Genomic DNA, 14,038 nt, shown 5'->3' with positions numbered 1-14,038 from the left:
CAACAAGGACAAAGCACCAAAGACCAAAGAAGAAAGCGCGACACTGAAAGATACTTTCCAAGAATAGTTTCATATTTAGCGTTTATATTATGCATTTGTTGAACTTGCCGTTTACGCTGAAAGTTGATAGTTATTAGTCGTAAAATAAGGAAGATTCTCTTTGTCACAAGGCAGCCAGTCTTCTTCACGTTTCAAATCGAGTAACGGTGGATGGTGGTCAGTGGAGGCACTCAGCCCTGGACTTGACGACTTTGAATAGTTGGTTTGCATAGCCTCTAAATTAGTCACAACTTCGGCGTCACCGTGCAAATAGAACAATTCCGTAAACTTAAATTTCATCATGGTCTGATCTTCAGTTGTTTCAAGAAATATTTCAGACGAAGACGGTGTACGAACAAGAATAAAGGGAAGTTCAATTTTCGATTCTTGAAAGCAGTATTGTCTTGAAAATTTCCTGTTTCTGTCAATCAGTCTTTGAAAGGCACATTCCTGCCGTCGCAATAATTCAAGGTTTTCTCGTTTTTCTTCTATCGTCTTCCTCTTTTGTTCCAATTGTGATAAGAGTTGTTCATTCATGGAATTCTTATGATAACTAGCTATCCCTGAACAAGTCTCCTCCCTTTGAGTATTAACGTTCGGTGAAGAGGAAATACTATGGCATTGATCATATGAAAAGTTGGTCTTTCCAACCCATTTAAGATATCTTCCTCCATCTGTCTTTTCAATAATACCAATAGCAATTAAGACATTGAGGCAATCATAAACTCTCCTTCGAATATTCTTTTCCAAAATGGCCATATTCGGATCATTCTTTAATTCAGAGCTTGCGGGAAGAGGAATGCCTAATACAAGAGCGAGATCTTGGGCAAGCTGAGCATAAGTGGTGCTTCCATGTCCTTGTATTGCATCACAGATGGTCAAAGTCATCAACTTCAATCCACGCTTTGGTACGGTAGATAAAGAAAAGGTGCTTTGAGATGGTGGTCGTCTTTTTGGTTTTCGAGTAACATTTGTCTTTTCCAATTCTTCATGAGCAGAAGGTGGATCTCTTTTCCTTCTCTTTCTGCTATTGGAAGAAGAAACAGTTTCATCTATCGATTGAACTGGATTCGTAGTGTTTGATTGCATATTATTATAGTAATATCGTCCATTTACTTGCTTTGAACTCTGAATGGTTGACATACCTTGATATATACAAGATTAGTATGTATACTGAAAGAAATAGAACAAGTTGAACATACCGTTTGAAGAAGACGCTCGTTCTTCAAGAGAAGAGGGAAAAGTTCCAACTAGAGTCAAGTCATCTGAGTGCTTTCCAATATAGTTTTGTAAGGATATTTCCTTTTTTCTCGGGTTGAATCGTTGACTTGCATTTTGTAGCATTTACTCCTTTCACGAGTGGTCTGTATCAAAGGAAATACCAAATGTTATCTGAAATAAAGTTGTTCGAAACTTGGGAGGCTGAGAGCACAATCCCTGCAGAATAAGTAAGGTTTGCCACGAATTTTGAAAAAGTACAAATTCAAATTTCATTGGGCGCCTTGGCAAATGGTTGTCCCTCCCCTTTCACTAGCGCCTTTTTACTTCATAACGGTCATATACAAAGCTTATTTCACTTCAAAAGCAAATCTTATTGCCATTCATTTCAAGAGATCAATGCGATTTCTTGTAAACATCTCAATCCATCTTTTCAATCTCAAGAGAGTCATAGTTGTTACAATGTTTCTAAAAATAGCAGATTACCAAATGGCTTTTTAGATTGCATCAGTTGATAAAAAAAGTCACGGTATATATAGTCCTTCTGGTTGTAAAGGCACCGATTGTCCACGTGGCGCAATTCTGCATTGGGCATTTTTTCCCGCAAGAGACCGATTTGAATGAAGTGTCCATCGAGGCTATTCATGGCGATCATTTTAGGATCGTCTTTGGATGAAGTGTCTATTTCTCCCCGATAACTTATCAGCCAGTTTCATTCTAGTCTATTTGCATTTTTCTATTTGAAAATTTTTGTCAAGTTGCACTTCTTTCTACTCCCTTTTGTGCAAATAGTGACTGTACGCAAAACCACCGTTGATATTCATGGGAAACGCTTCTTCTACTAGTGTTTGGGACCTTTCCTCTAATGGCTCACTAGGACCTTACTATATGAATAACAGTGTTCCCAGAAGTGATCGTTTGCTTTATATGAGGAACATGTTCTCCCGGTCGACTCGTTCCAGGAGGCAACGAAACTATTCAACCAGACGAGGAAACAGCACAGAAGAACCAAAATTGATTCCCACTCAGTTTTATTTAGAAGAAAGTACCTTTGTAAAGCTGATAAAGAATAAGATAGTTGCTCCCAGATACAAAGGAAGTGAAGTCAAGTCCGAGGAATACCGATTGGAGTGTCCCATCTGTTTCTATTATTATCCTGCTTTGAACTACACAGTTTGTTGTAAACAAGTAAGTATTTCAAACAACAAAAAATAGCTTGTTTGAAACTTTGCCATTGTAGTGCATTTGTAGTAGCTGTTTCTTTCGTATTCAGAGAAAGAGAACTGACAAGTCTGCACCATGTTCTTTTTGTAAAGCTTCTCTATTTGAAATTGTATATGATCCTACAGCTCAAAGCGACATTGAAAAGAATCAAGAATCAGGAAATTATTCGGCAGAGCGAGAGATGGTAGCAGAACTAGAAACCAAAAACACCGAGCTCTCTGCATGCTCAAAGGTCTCCAATAGTGGAATTATTGAAAAGAAAGAAAGTTTATCCAGAAACATTGTATTATCGGATAGCTTCGTTGTGGAAGAGGATGAAGATATTCCATTCAATCCCAGAGAAGTGGAAATTCCTATATTTCTACAAAATGAAGGATATACTGAAGAAGACCTTATGATAATGGAAGCTTGCTTTCGTTCGATGAGAGCAACTAGAGTCTAACTATAATATGTAATACCTTTTTCAGTCGGGTGCGTTACTACTTCTACGTATACATATATATATATACATATACATATTAAAAATAAATTGAATCTAATCATTCCCCTTTAGATTGGAATCATTGGGTATCCAAAGGATGGATTCGATCCGTTACCACATGTCAGAATCAGCTGTTTTGAATAGTATGAATCACATTTTCTGTATTCTCTTTCAAAGTTATCATGACCTTAACTGTTTTCTTTCTATTCTTCCTTTGGTGTGTTGTTGGTTGTATATTTTTACTATTCCTATCAATATTACCCGTATGCTTTCCATATGATATATGGCCTCATAGTTGGATAAAGTCCTCTCTTCAAATACTTGAATATATACTTTGCAATATTATGCATATGAACTTGAAGATAGCTGATGTTCTTGAAGATGAAAACTCGACAAAGTTGAATTACCTCACAAAGCCTTGGATACAATGCCACGAAAGCAAAGTGAAACGTAGTAGAAGAGGACAGAGAGAGTCTTCTTCATTTACTGTCAAAACTTATGACCAACCTGGAAGATGGATGTCGACCTCTTCAATAGAGTTACTAGTTCAGGAATTACGTCAAATAGCACAAGATTCTTTGGACGAAGTTCCTTTATATGGTGTCTTCTCAGGTAACGGAGATGCTCTTAAGAATCGTGTCATTTCCATAGCATATGATAAGAATGAGCCAATTGGATTCACTGCTATGTGTTATTTACCTCCTATCGATTCCTCTGTTGTAGACAAATACGAGAACTTTTTGCAAACTACTGAATCCAGTTGGAATCAATATCTATTACATCTTATCTTTCGAAATGTGTTGCATTTATATCATGGTCCAATTCTGCATCTAGGTCTTACGATGATCAAGCGACAACATCGAGGAAAAGGAATTCAATCTTCTCTATTTCTTAAGTGTCTTATTTTGCCAGTATTGAATCAACGAAAGTTATTTTTTCCCATCACCAACATTGCTGCTAGTCCTGCAGGAATCGGAGCAGTTTCAGATTACTTTTTTATGAGCTATCCTACTTATCATTCCAATAACAGATGTCTATTGTTTCATTTAGTTACTGCCCAACATGTACTGGCAACTTCTCGTCATGAGTTTGGTTGTTCAACTTTGGCAAAGTTTGAGGAGTCGACATTTGTGGTTAGATGTTCCAATGATCCTGTTGGAGGAGGTGCTTATGCATTTATTAAGGAAGATGGGAAACCTATTAGTCAATATAAGAATCCTATCTGTAACCAATACTGCGGGTCTTTATTGCAACTCGAAAAGGGTGACGAACTATTTCAAGTAGCGATATTCTGTCCTGTACTTTCTATTTTTCAATTCTTATTCACCAACACCATTTCTTATCATCCGTCTTCGAGAAAGCACATGAGTTTGATCATGGAGAAAAGGAAAGCATTCCTATTCAAGTCGAATATGCATTGGTATATCATCGGTTGTCTTTTCTTGGTTGTATATTTTGCATGGAGTCGTTCCATTCTAGTTGGTCATTTTCTACGTCATCGAGAAATGGAAAGTTTTTTTGCAGTTGTTTAAATGGAATGAATGATTGGTTGGATATTATATGGATATGATCAGAAGAACACGATAAGAATTTTTACCTTGTTTTCTTTGCATTGTCGTAGTTATTATAGAATGGAACTCCAAAGTAAAGTTCGAAAGTTTTCTAAAAGACAAAGGCTTTGCGGCAAAGCCTCCTCTCTTTGGTATCCTTTAAATAACCCACCAAAGGAACTTTCTTTAAGTAGAACGTTGCCTTGTGGACAAAGTTTTCTCTGGAAGCGATACGGGAAAGAAAAAGATAATCAAGAATATTGGTTAGGTGTTGTTGATGACACTATCGTTCAACTGTATCAACCGAATACTTTGGGACCGGTATACTTTCAACCCGTTCACTGTCTTTCTGAATCAATTTCCATAGAACATCTAAGGAAACGACTGGTTGAGTTTTTCAATCTGCACATTTCCTATTCCTCACTGTTGGAACAATTCTGCAAAGTGGATCCTCGGTTCGAGAAGGTTGTCGAATATACACAAGGAGCACGAGTGTTGTCTTTGGATCCTTTCGAATGTTTATGTGGCTATCTGTGTTCGTCAAATAATAATATACAACGCATTTCCAAGATGATGCAATTCATAGCACAACATGGTAACTACATAGGACAAGTTGAACAACACAAGGTAAGAGGCTTTTACTATTCCACTTGATTGAAACATCCAATTGGTTAAGTTTTATTGCTTTCCTACATTAAATCAAATGCGAAGCGTTACAGAACAAGACTTGCGTAGTCATCGCTTTGGATATCGTGCCAAGTATCTTGTACATACTATCGATCGACTAGTCCAGTTGGGTGGTATTGAATGGCTATCAGAGTTGAAACAATTAGACAGAGAACAAGTGGTTTCACAACTTATGCAGTTGCCAGGAATAGGACACAAGGTAGCTTCTTGTATTGCACTCGTTTCATTAGGAAAACATGATGAAATTCCGGTGGACACTCATATTTGGCAAGTCGTTTTGAAATATTATTTACCACAATTACACGGAAAAACTTTGACTCAACGTGTTCATCGAGAAATTGGTGAATGGTTTCGGCAGAAATTTGGTGGTAAGAAATCGCATTTTACGAGTATTCAAGTTTTGAAATGATTGGAAAGCTTATGCTGGATGGGCACACAATACGTTGTTTGTAGGAGAACTTGAAACAAGTAGAAGGAACAATCAAAAAGAAGCTAGTTGAGATAGTTATGAAACTGAATATGAAAACATTACTTATTGAATATCTTTTTGTGAATGGCGCCAAAAAGTTGGCATTTTTCATCGTCGGTAAATACCAATTGATTTCCAATTCACTTGGGGGAGAAGAAGACTGTCATCTTTTCCTTGGAAGTGTTGTGTTTCTGCTGTACAATTTAGTGTCTTTGTTGGAACAAGAGAATGAACGGATACAAGGAAAATGGATCGACAGAGATGCCTACTCCTGCCAAGCTTATTTTGGAAGACGGCAAGTAGCACATTCCGTGGGTCTGTGGAGTTTCTGAACTATCTGTGTGATGCTCTCTAGGCACCGTATTTCATGGATATTCGTTTGGTGCCAAAAGGAGTTCTTCTGGAGAAGCAGTCTTTCAGACTGGAATGGTCGGATATCCTGAAGCACTGACGGATCCTTCCTATCGTGGCCAGATTCTCTGCTTTACCTATCCACTTATCGGTAACTATGGAGTACCCTCAGAGAAAGAGGTTCGATATTCTTTTCTAATGGTGTGGTTATTATGTGCTTATAACATAATTAGGTGGATCACAACGGAATTCCTCTTTATTTCGAAAGTTATGAAATTCACACTGCTGGAGTTGTCGTTTCTTCCTTCACTGAGAAGCATTCACATTGGAAAGCAGAAAGCTCCTTTGATTCATGGCTGAAGAGGAACAACGTTAGTGGTATATATGATATAGATACACGACAATTGACGCAGATAATCAGAGAGAAAGTAATTTCCATCCTTTTCAATATGATATTGTTCTAATGGAGAGTACAGGGAACGATGCTAGCGAAAATTGTAGTAGATTCGGAACTTTCTTTCTATGATCTTAATCAAACAAACCTTGTTGCTCAAGTTTCCATTAAGGAGCCCATCATATATCGTCCTCCTTTAGGAAACACCCTTTGTCATATTCTTATGGTAGATTGTGGCATCAAATATAATCAGATTCGATGTTTCTTAAATCGCCAGGCCCAAATAACTTTGGTTCCTTGGGACTATGATTTTTCTTCTCCAGAAACACTTCAAAATATTGACGGTATCTTTCTATCCAATGGACCTGGTGACCCTAGTATGTGTGAAATCACAATCCATCACATCAAGAATATTTTGGAAGCAGCAGAAAAGAGAGATTCGTCGCGTGTGACTCCTATGTTTGGAATATGTTTGGGTCATCAACTATTGAGTCTAGCTGCTGGTTTTGAGACGTTTAAGATGAAATATGGAAATCGAGGTCACAATGTGCCATGTTTGGAATTAACGAGTGGACATTGTTATATAACTTCGCAGAATCATGGATATGCAGTTGATACGAGCAGTAAAAAGATTCCCCATTGGCAACCCCTTTACGTCAACTTGAATGATCAAACCAACGAAGGCATATGTAACGATCGTTTTCCATTTTTTTCCGTTCAGTTTCATCCGGAAGCAAGTGCAGGACCACATGATACGGAATTCTTGTTTGACTTATTTTTAGATATTGTGCAAACAAACAAATCTACACAGTCAGCCTCCAATTATGTTTCTGCATGGGATATCTTTTTGAACTACAAGAAACCAAAGATTCCAAAGTCAATAGAAGAAGATGGTCGTCATATAAGGAAAGTTTTGTTATTGGGTAGTGGTGGACTTTCTATTGGTCAAGCTGGAGAATTTGATTATTCTGGTACTCAAGCTTTGAAAGCTTTGAAAGAAGAAGGCATCAAGACCGTTTTAGTCAATCCTAATATTGCAACAGTTCAAACATCGAGAGGAATGGCAGACAAGGTTTATTTCCTTCCTATTAATCCCGAAAGTGTGGCCAAAGTGATTCGAAATGAAAGACCGGATGGTATTCTTGTGACGTTTGGAGGACAAACAGCACTCAATTGTGGTATCAAACTGCATCAGAGTGGTATATTTGAAGAGTATGGTGTAAGTGTTTTAGGCACTCCTATTGAAACCATTCTGGATACAGAAGATCGAGAGAGGTTCAACCTTCGTCTTTCAGAAATAGGAGAGCCATTTGCTCATTCCATTGCATGTTCTTCATTGGATGCTACATTGAAAGCTGCTAAAGAAATTGGGTATGCTTCATAATTAGTATTTGGAACTTGTTTTGATGATTGTTAGTTACCCTGTAATTTTGCGAGCAGCATTTGCATTAGGAGGTCTTGGTTCAGGTTTTGCAAATGATGCTGAAGAATTGACCAATTTGGCATCGAGGGCATTTTCAACATCAGACCAAGTATTGATAGAGAAATCTATGAAGGGTTGGAAAGAAATTGAGTATGAAGTAGTTCGTGATGCCTATGATCACTGTATCACGGTAGTTGAACATTTTTTTATTGCAAGTTCTTATAACTAATCAAATATGATTTGTTTTCTTTTATACACTCATTCATTAGGTTTGTAACATGGAGAATTTTGATCCATTAGGCATTCACACGGGAGAGTCTATTGTCGTTGCTCCCAGTCAGACTTTGGATGACTATGAATATCATATGTTGCGTGATTCAGCCATGAAAACTATTCGACATTTGGGTGTCGTAGGTGAATGCAACATTCAGTTTGCTTTAAACCCCAATAGTCGACAATATTGTATCATCGAAGTGAATGCTCGTCTCTCGCGATCCTCAGCATTGGCTAGTAAAGCCACTGGATATCCTTTGGCATTCGTCGCTGCCAAATTAGCATTAGGAATACCGCTTACTCAGATTCGCAATTCTATTACACAAAGTACTACGGCATGTTTTGAACCTAGTTTGGATTACATTGTTGTGAAAATGCCACGCTGGGATTTGAAGAAGTTTACAAGAGTTAGCAAGTTGTTAGGTTCTTCTATGAAGTCTGTTGGCGAAGTAATGGCAATTGGACGCAACTTTTGTGAAGCGATACAAAAAGCTATTCGTTGTGTAAAGGAAAATTATGTTTTTGGTTTGGACAGCTCAGTTGTTCCGTATACTACTGAGGAAATGTCGAATCCTACTGATGAGAGAATTTTTGCCATAGCTAATGGATTAGCAAATGGAATGACTGTCGACAAGATTCACCAACTAACGCATATAGATAGATGGTTTCTTAATCATTTGGAAAGCATTATTTTACTCGAAAAACATTTGCAAAAGGTTGCTTCCAACGGTCAGTCCTTACAAGAACTAGATTTGTGGTATGCCAAGTCTTTGGGTATGAGTGATAAACACATTGCAAAATGTATTGGAGAAACCGAATTGGTGATACGAAGTCTCCGTATGCAACTACAAGTGAAACCTTTGGTGAAAAGAATTGATACCGTTGCTGGTAAGATTTAGAATGATTTGCCTTTGATAGTATTTATATTTTTTGAATAGCGGAATTTCCTGCTGTGACCAATTATCTTTATACAACCTATGTAAATGGAAGAGGTTATAATCTTTCCAAGGAAATGCAAAAGAATGATGTAGCATTTGACAGAGAAGGCATCATGGTTCTTGGTTCGGGAGCTTATCGCATTGGTTCTTCTGTCGAGTTTGATTGGTGTGCAGTGAGTGCTGTTCGTACTCTTAGGAATCAACACATTTATTCTGTCATGGTGAATCACAACCCTGAAACGGTAAATTTATGTATTCTTTTTTTTGGTTCTAAAGTTGAAGCATTTTCTTTCAATGTAGGTATCTACGGATTATGATGAATGTGATCGTCTCTATTTTGAAGAATTGTCTTTAGAGCGAGTTTTGGATATTTATGAGTTGGAAAAAGCTACAGGCGTTATTGTTTCTATGGGAGGACAAATTCCAAATAATATTGCTATGCAGCTACATAGACAACATGCCAGAATATTAGGAACTACTCCAGAGATGATTGATGGTGCTGAAAACAGATACAAATTTTCAAGAATGTTAGATAGGCTTCAAGTAGACCAACCAGAATGGAAGGAACTTACTAGTCTTGAAGATGCCAAAGCATTTTGTCTGAAAGTTGGATATCCTTGTTTAGTTCGTCCCAGTTATGTATTATCCGGAGCTGCGATGAATGTAGCTCATAAACCCGAAGACTTGGAATCCTATCTTACTGAAGCTGCAAAAGTTTCTTTGGATAGTCCAGTGGTGATTTCCAAGTTCATATTGGAAGCGAAAGAGATTGAAGTTGATGCTGTTGCGAATAAAGGAGAATTGATTATGCATGTGATTACCGAACATGTAGAAAATGCAGGTGTCCATTCTGGTGATGCTACTCTTATTTTACCTCCTCAAGATTTGGATGAGGTAAGTTGTTTTGTTTTTAGAATTCGGGTCCATAACAGTGGAGTTGTAGATTACAGTTAGAAAGGTAGAAGAAGCCACTATGAAAGTTGCTAATGCACTCAATGTAACGGGTCCTATGAATATCCAATTCATTGCCAAAAACAACGAAATCAAAGTGATTGAATGTAATTTACGTGCATCTCGTTCTTTCCCTTTTGTAAGCAAAACTTTGGGTATTGATTTAGCAAAAATGGCAACAAAGGTAAGTAGATGATGGAATGTTGTGTTGATATTGGAATGATGGTTTGGATAGATTATGATTGGCAAATCAGTGAAACCTTATCCTGTCCATGTGAATAGTGTCCAATTGGTTGGAGTTAAAGTTCCTCAATTTTCATTTACTCGACTATTAGGAGCCGATCCTATTTTGGGAGTTGAAATGGCATCCACTGGAGAAGTTGCTTGTTATGGTGCTACTAGAGAAGAAGCTTATTTAAAGGGTTATTTAGCTACTGGCCAGCGTTTACCTAAAAGAAACATATGCCTTTCCATTGGACCTTACAAAGAAAAGTTGGAGTTTCTTTCTTGTGCAAACAAACTTGTGGAAATGGGATTTCACTTGTTTTCTACTCCAGGCACAGCTGAGTTTTTATCAGAACATGGCATTCCATCTACTGTAGTGATATGGCCAAAGAATGAAGAATATGCGAGAGATGTAGAAAGGAATATCTTGGAAGTTCTGAAAGAGAAAGCCATTGACTTGTTTATCAATCTCCCAAGTAACAATCAATATCGAAGACTGGCAAGCTTTCTATCACCAGGATATCTTTCAAGAAGAGCTGCGGTAGACTTTTCGGTTCCTTTGATTACCAACGTGAAATGTGCCAAGTTATTTGTCAATGCCTTGTACACTCTTGGTGGAAGAAATGTTTATCTTCCTCTTCAGCCTTACGATGCACGATTCAGTTCTCGAGTAATCACTTTATCTGGTTTTATCTCATTCAACACAGCTATTGACGAAAACCAGTCCATTTCTTCTATTATGGAACAAGGATTGGAAGGTGGTTTTACTACAATATGTCTACATGCAACTCGAGGTCTTTATGATAGTCAAGACTTGGATAGTTTGAAGAGTCAAATTGATAGCAACTTTTATGGTATTGCAACCAACTATACTATTTATGTGGATGCTCATCGAGATAATATTCATACCATTTCTTGTTTATTCAAATCATCTGCAGGTTTGTACTTGAAGATATCAGACTCTAGTTTTTGGTGGTGGAAACATTTGGAAAATTGGCCAAACAACTCTCCAATTCTAGTAGAAGCTACTGGTTTGGTACTTGCTAGTATACTTTTTGGTTCTGTAATACATGGCTCTAGACCATTGCATATCACACAAGTTTGTAAAAAGGAAGACATGGAAATAATAAGAGCTGCTAAGAACAAAGGAATGGCCATCACTTGTGATGTTTCTATAGTTCATCTTTATGGCAACAATATGGATGCTTCTGATCGTGAGGCCTTGTGGGAGAACTTGGATATCATTGATGTGGTTTGTGGACCTTTGAATCAGACCATCTCATTGTTATTGGCATCCGTACAAGAAGGAAGACTTGGTATCTCATGGGTGGAATCGAGATTGGTAGATAACCCTCGAAGGATTCTTGGATTATCTCCATCCATAGGTACATTTGTAGAAGTCAATTTGGATACCTGTTGGACAGAGCAGAATAGTTCATCTCCTTTTTATGGCCAAATGTGTCGTGGAGTAGTTCAACGAACGGTGATTCATAATGAAATTGTATATTTGGATGGCAAAATGTTGTGTAAAGGACAAAGAATCGGTAAAGATGTACGCATACAAGACAAGGCATCATCAGAGAATATCCATCCTTCAGTTGGATTGAGTACTTCATATCCGATGAAGGAGAGAAGAGGAGCTGCTAGTGTTCCTCCTTTGGACCGTGAAGACAATTTGACTCCTTTGATTGGCAAAGAGAAACACTTACCAACGGAAACAACGGATTCCATACCTTTGAATTCTCAAACACAATCATCCACTTATATTTATTCTCCAACTGCACAAAAGCCATCATTTACTATACAAGATGAAAAATGGGACTTGTCTTATTCATCATCGATGCCAAAGACCCAACCATCATGGAAGACTACTTTTCCTTCTTCATTGATGCCTACAAGAAATGTTGATGCAATAGAAACATTGAATGGTTATGGAAATGGTTGGTTAGCAGGCAATCATATTCTTTCCGTTGCCCAATTCACACGACAACAACTTCATGCCTTATTCAATGTAGCTTACGAAATGCGTCAAATGGTACAACGTGTAGGATACTATGACTTATTAAAAGGCAAAGTGATGGCTACTCTGTTTTACGAGCCAAGTACACGTACTTGTTCCTCCTTTGCTGCTGCAATGCAACGTTTAGGAGGTTCTGTATTACCTATTCAAGAGATGAGTCATAGTTCAGTAGCCAAAGGAGAGTCATTATCGGATACGGTTCGTACAGTGAGCTGTTATTCAGATATCATTGTGATTCGTCATTTTGAAAAAGGAGCAGCACAAACTGCCGCTTCAGTAGCTGGTAAACCTGTTATCAATGCTGGTGATGGTATTGGAGAGCATCCTACGCAAGCATTGTTGGATATCTTTACAATTCGAGAAGAATTAGGAACGGTCAATGGATTGACCATCACTTTTGTAGGAGACTTGAAAAATGGACGGACCGTACATTCTTTAGCTCTTCTTCTTTGTTTGTATCACGTCCGTATTCGTTATGTAAGCCCAGAGTCGTTACGCATGCCTGAGGATGTTTTAGAAAAGATTGCTTCCAAAGGTATTGATCAACGTGAATATCATGACTTGCAACAGATAATATCGGAAACCGATGTATTGTATGTCACGCGTATTCAAAAGGAACGATTTTCATCTCCACAAGAATATGAAAAGTGTCAACAAGGTTATATCATCACTCCTAAATTGTTAACCAGAGCTAAAGAACATATGATTGTGATGCATCCTTTGCCTCGAGTACAAGAGATTTCGACTCAAGTTGATCAAGACCCTCGAGCTGTATACTTTAGACAGATGGAATATGGAATGTATGTTCGTATGGCATTGTTAGCGATGATATTAGGAAAAGCATAAGAGAAAGACTAGGATTTGGATGTTTTTTGGGTTATGTGGAATTTTATTCGTTCGTTCATAGACAATTAATCATGACACACATTTTTCTCATCTCGGATTTTACAAGAATATTCCTCTGTCGACTTTTGCCTTTTGGATTTCTTCTTCTCATCCTTCTTCTTCTTGCCATTGTTATTCTTATTCTTACTCTTCTTTCCATTCTCTTCCTCTTCCTCTTCTTCTTCATCACCTTCTTCAGAATCATCATCGTCATCATCACGACGGAAACGACGCACCAGTCTCCTAATAGAGAATTTCTTTGATGTTCTCGCAGACCAGTTTCTAAAGCCCTTTGACAAAATAATGGAACGAACTCCAATCTTCACAAAATCACAAGGAAGGAACCATATCACATTCCATACCCAGGCAGTTGCTGCCCAACCCCAACCAACTCCTTCAATATCCGTAAATCCCCAATTGGCATACACGGATAAGAAAGTTGCAGTACTTTGAGCAAAGCAAAAGGCACTCATCAAAAGAATACCTGGACGATCCATAAAGAACATCCAATAAGCACGAGTACAGAAAATAAGAGCTTGACCAATCATAGACACTTGTAAATAGATTAGTGACTTCAACATGAAACTATTCTGTGGTCCGTATGGAAAGTACGGAGGAACTTGAGCCAACAAAACTGGATTTTTCCAGTCTGCGTATAAGTGGAACGTATCCGTCCAAAATGAAGTCTTATATAATGTAGCAAGGTATATAAGTGTTGCTGCGGTTAGCCACCAACCAAGAGCAGTAGCTAAGATAAACACTTCACCCAAATTCCAACGATCTGGATGAGGTGATGGTTTAACTCTATCTTTGGAAATTGTCATAATAGTACTAGACACAAACCAATAAGTAACTTCATATGTAGCAACCCTAAATAACCTTCCTTACCCATCATTCAAATATGCCAAAC

The 14,038-nt window shown here is 37.9% G+C and overlaps 5 protein-coding genes across 5 annotated transcripts; 3 read left to right on the top strand and 2 right to left on the bottom strand.

Moving 5' to 3' along the window:
- Window positions 1–4: 4 nt before the first annotated feature.
- Window positions 5–1,525, bottom strand: Gasu_42570 (transcription factor DP-1). Its single transcript, XM_005704720.1, has 2 exons — window positions 1,242–1,525; window positions 5–1,184 (listed from the first exon to the last, which is right to left on the bottom strand). The coding sequence occupies exons 1-2, from the start codon at window positions 1,381–1,383 to the stop codon at window positions 112–114; spliced, it is 1,215 nt and encodes a 404-aa protein (XP_005704777.1). The 5' UTR covers window positions 1,384–1,525; the 3' UTR covers window positions 5–111.
- A 380-nt stretch (window positions 1,526–1,905) lies between these two features.
- Gasu_42560 (uncharacterized protein) lies at window positions 1,906–3,025 on the top strand. The gene is made up of 2 exons (XM_005704719.1): window positions 1,906–2,445; window positions 2,498–3,025. Exons 1-2 carry the CDS (start codon window positions 2,080–2,082, stop codon window positions 2,921–2,923), a joined length of 792 nt encoding a protein of 263 aa, XP_005704776.1. The 5' UTR covers window positions 1,906–2,079; the 3' UTR covers window positions 2,924–3,025.
- A 270-nt stretch (window positions 3,026–3,295) lies between these two features.
- Window positions 3,296–4,580, top strand: Gasu_42550 (uncharacterized protein). Its single transcript, XM_005704718.1, has one exon. It carries the CDS (start codon window positions 3,307–3,309, stop codon window positions 4,492–4,494), a length of 1,188 nt encoding a protein of 395 aa, XP_005704775.1. The 5' UTR covers window positions 3,296–3,306; the 3' UTR covers window positions 4,495–4,580.
- Window positions 4,581–4,585: 5 nt separating this feature from the next.
- On the top strand, window positions 4,586–13,110 carry Gasu_42540 (trifunctional protein carbamoyl-phosphate synthase (glutamine-dependent) / aspartate carbamoyltransferase / dihydroorotase (CAD protein)). Its single transcript, XM_005704717.1, has 13 exons — window positions 4,586–5,139; window positions 5,189–5,567; window positions 5,617–5,648; window positions 5,692–5,983; window positions 6,024–6,199; window positions 6,253–6,447; window positions 6,496–7,784; window positions 7,831–8,026; window positions 8,106–8,997; window positions 9,048–9,289; window positions 9,348–9,941; window positions 9,991–10,182; window positions 10,234–13,110. Exons 1-13 carry the CDS (start codon window positions 4,594–4,596, stop codon window positions 13,087–13,089), a joined length of 7,881 nt encoding a protein of 2,626 aa, XP_005704774.1. The 5' UTR covers window positions 4,586–4,593; the 3' UTR covers window positions 13,090–13,110.
- Window positions 13,111–13,116: 6 nt separating this feature from the next.
- Window positions 13,117–14,038, bottom strand: Gasu_42530 (H+-transporting P-type ATPase; the record flags this gene model as incomplete). The annotated part of the gene is made up of 1 exon (XM_005704716.1): window positions 13,117–14,038. One exon carries the CDS (start codon window positions 13,950–13,952, stop codon window positions 13,155–13,157), a length of 798 nt encoding a protein of 265 aa, XP_005704773.1. The 3' UTR covers window positions 13,117–13,154.

The sequence above is a fragment of the Galdieria sulphuraria genome, assembly GCF_000341285.1.
Source record: "Galdieria sulphuraria unplaced genomic scaffold scaf_38, whole genome shotgun sequence".
In the NCBI taxonomy this organism is placed as follows: domain Eukaryota; phylum Rhodophyta; class Bangiophyceae; order Galdieriales; family Galdieriaceae; genus Galdieria; species Galdieria sulphuraria.
Note: the sequence above shows the minus strand (reverse complement) of the source record. Positions and strands in the feature narration are given on the sequence as shown.

Excerpts from the sequence above, each read along its gene's own strand:
- Gasu_42570 (XM_005704720.1), bottom strand. The coding sequence starts at position 1,383 with ATGCTACAAAATGCAAGTCAACGATTCAACCCGAGAAAAAAGGAAATA. Across the intron at positions 1,185-1,241 it reads ACGAGCGTCTTCTTCAAACG|GTATGTCAACCATTCAGAGT; the intron begins GTATGTTCAACT and ends GTATATATCAAG.
- Gasu_42560 (XM_005704719.1), top strand. The coding sequence starts at position 2,080 with ATGGGAAACGCTTCTTCTACTAGTGTTTGGGACCTTTCCTCTAATGGC. Across the intron at positions 2,446-2,497 it reads ACACAGTTTGTTGTAAACAA|TGCATTTGTAGTAGCTGTTT; the intron begins GTAAGTATTTCA and ends TTGCCATTGTAG.
- Gasu_42550 (XM_005704718.1), top strand. The coding sequence starts at position 3,307 with ATGCATATGAACTTGAAGATAGCTGATGTTCTTGAAGATGAAAACTCG.
- Gasu_42540 (XM_005704717.1), top strand. The coding sequence starts at position 4,594 with ATGGAACTCCAAAGTAAAGTTCGAAAGTTTTCTAAAAGACAAAGGCTT. Across the intron at positions 6,200-6,252 it reads GAGTACCCTCAGAGAAAGAG|GTGGATCACAACGGAATTCC; the intron begins GTTCGATATTCT and ends TAACATAATTAG. Across the intron at positions 6,448-6,495 it reads CGCAGATAATCAGAGAGAAA|GGAACGATGCTAGCGAAAAT; the intron begins GTAATTTCCATC and ends TGGAGAGTACAG.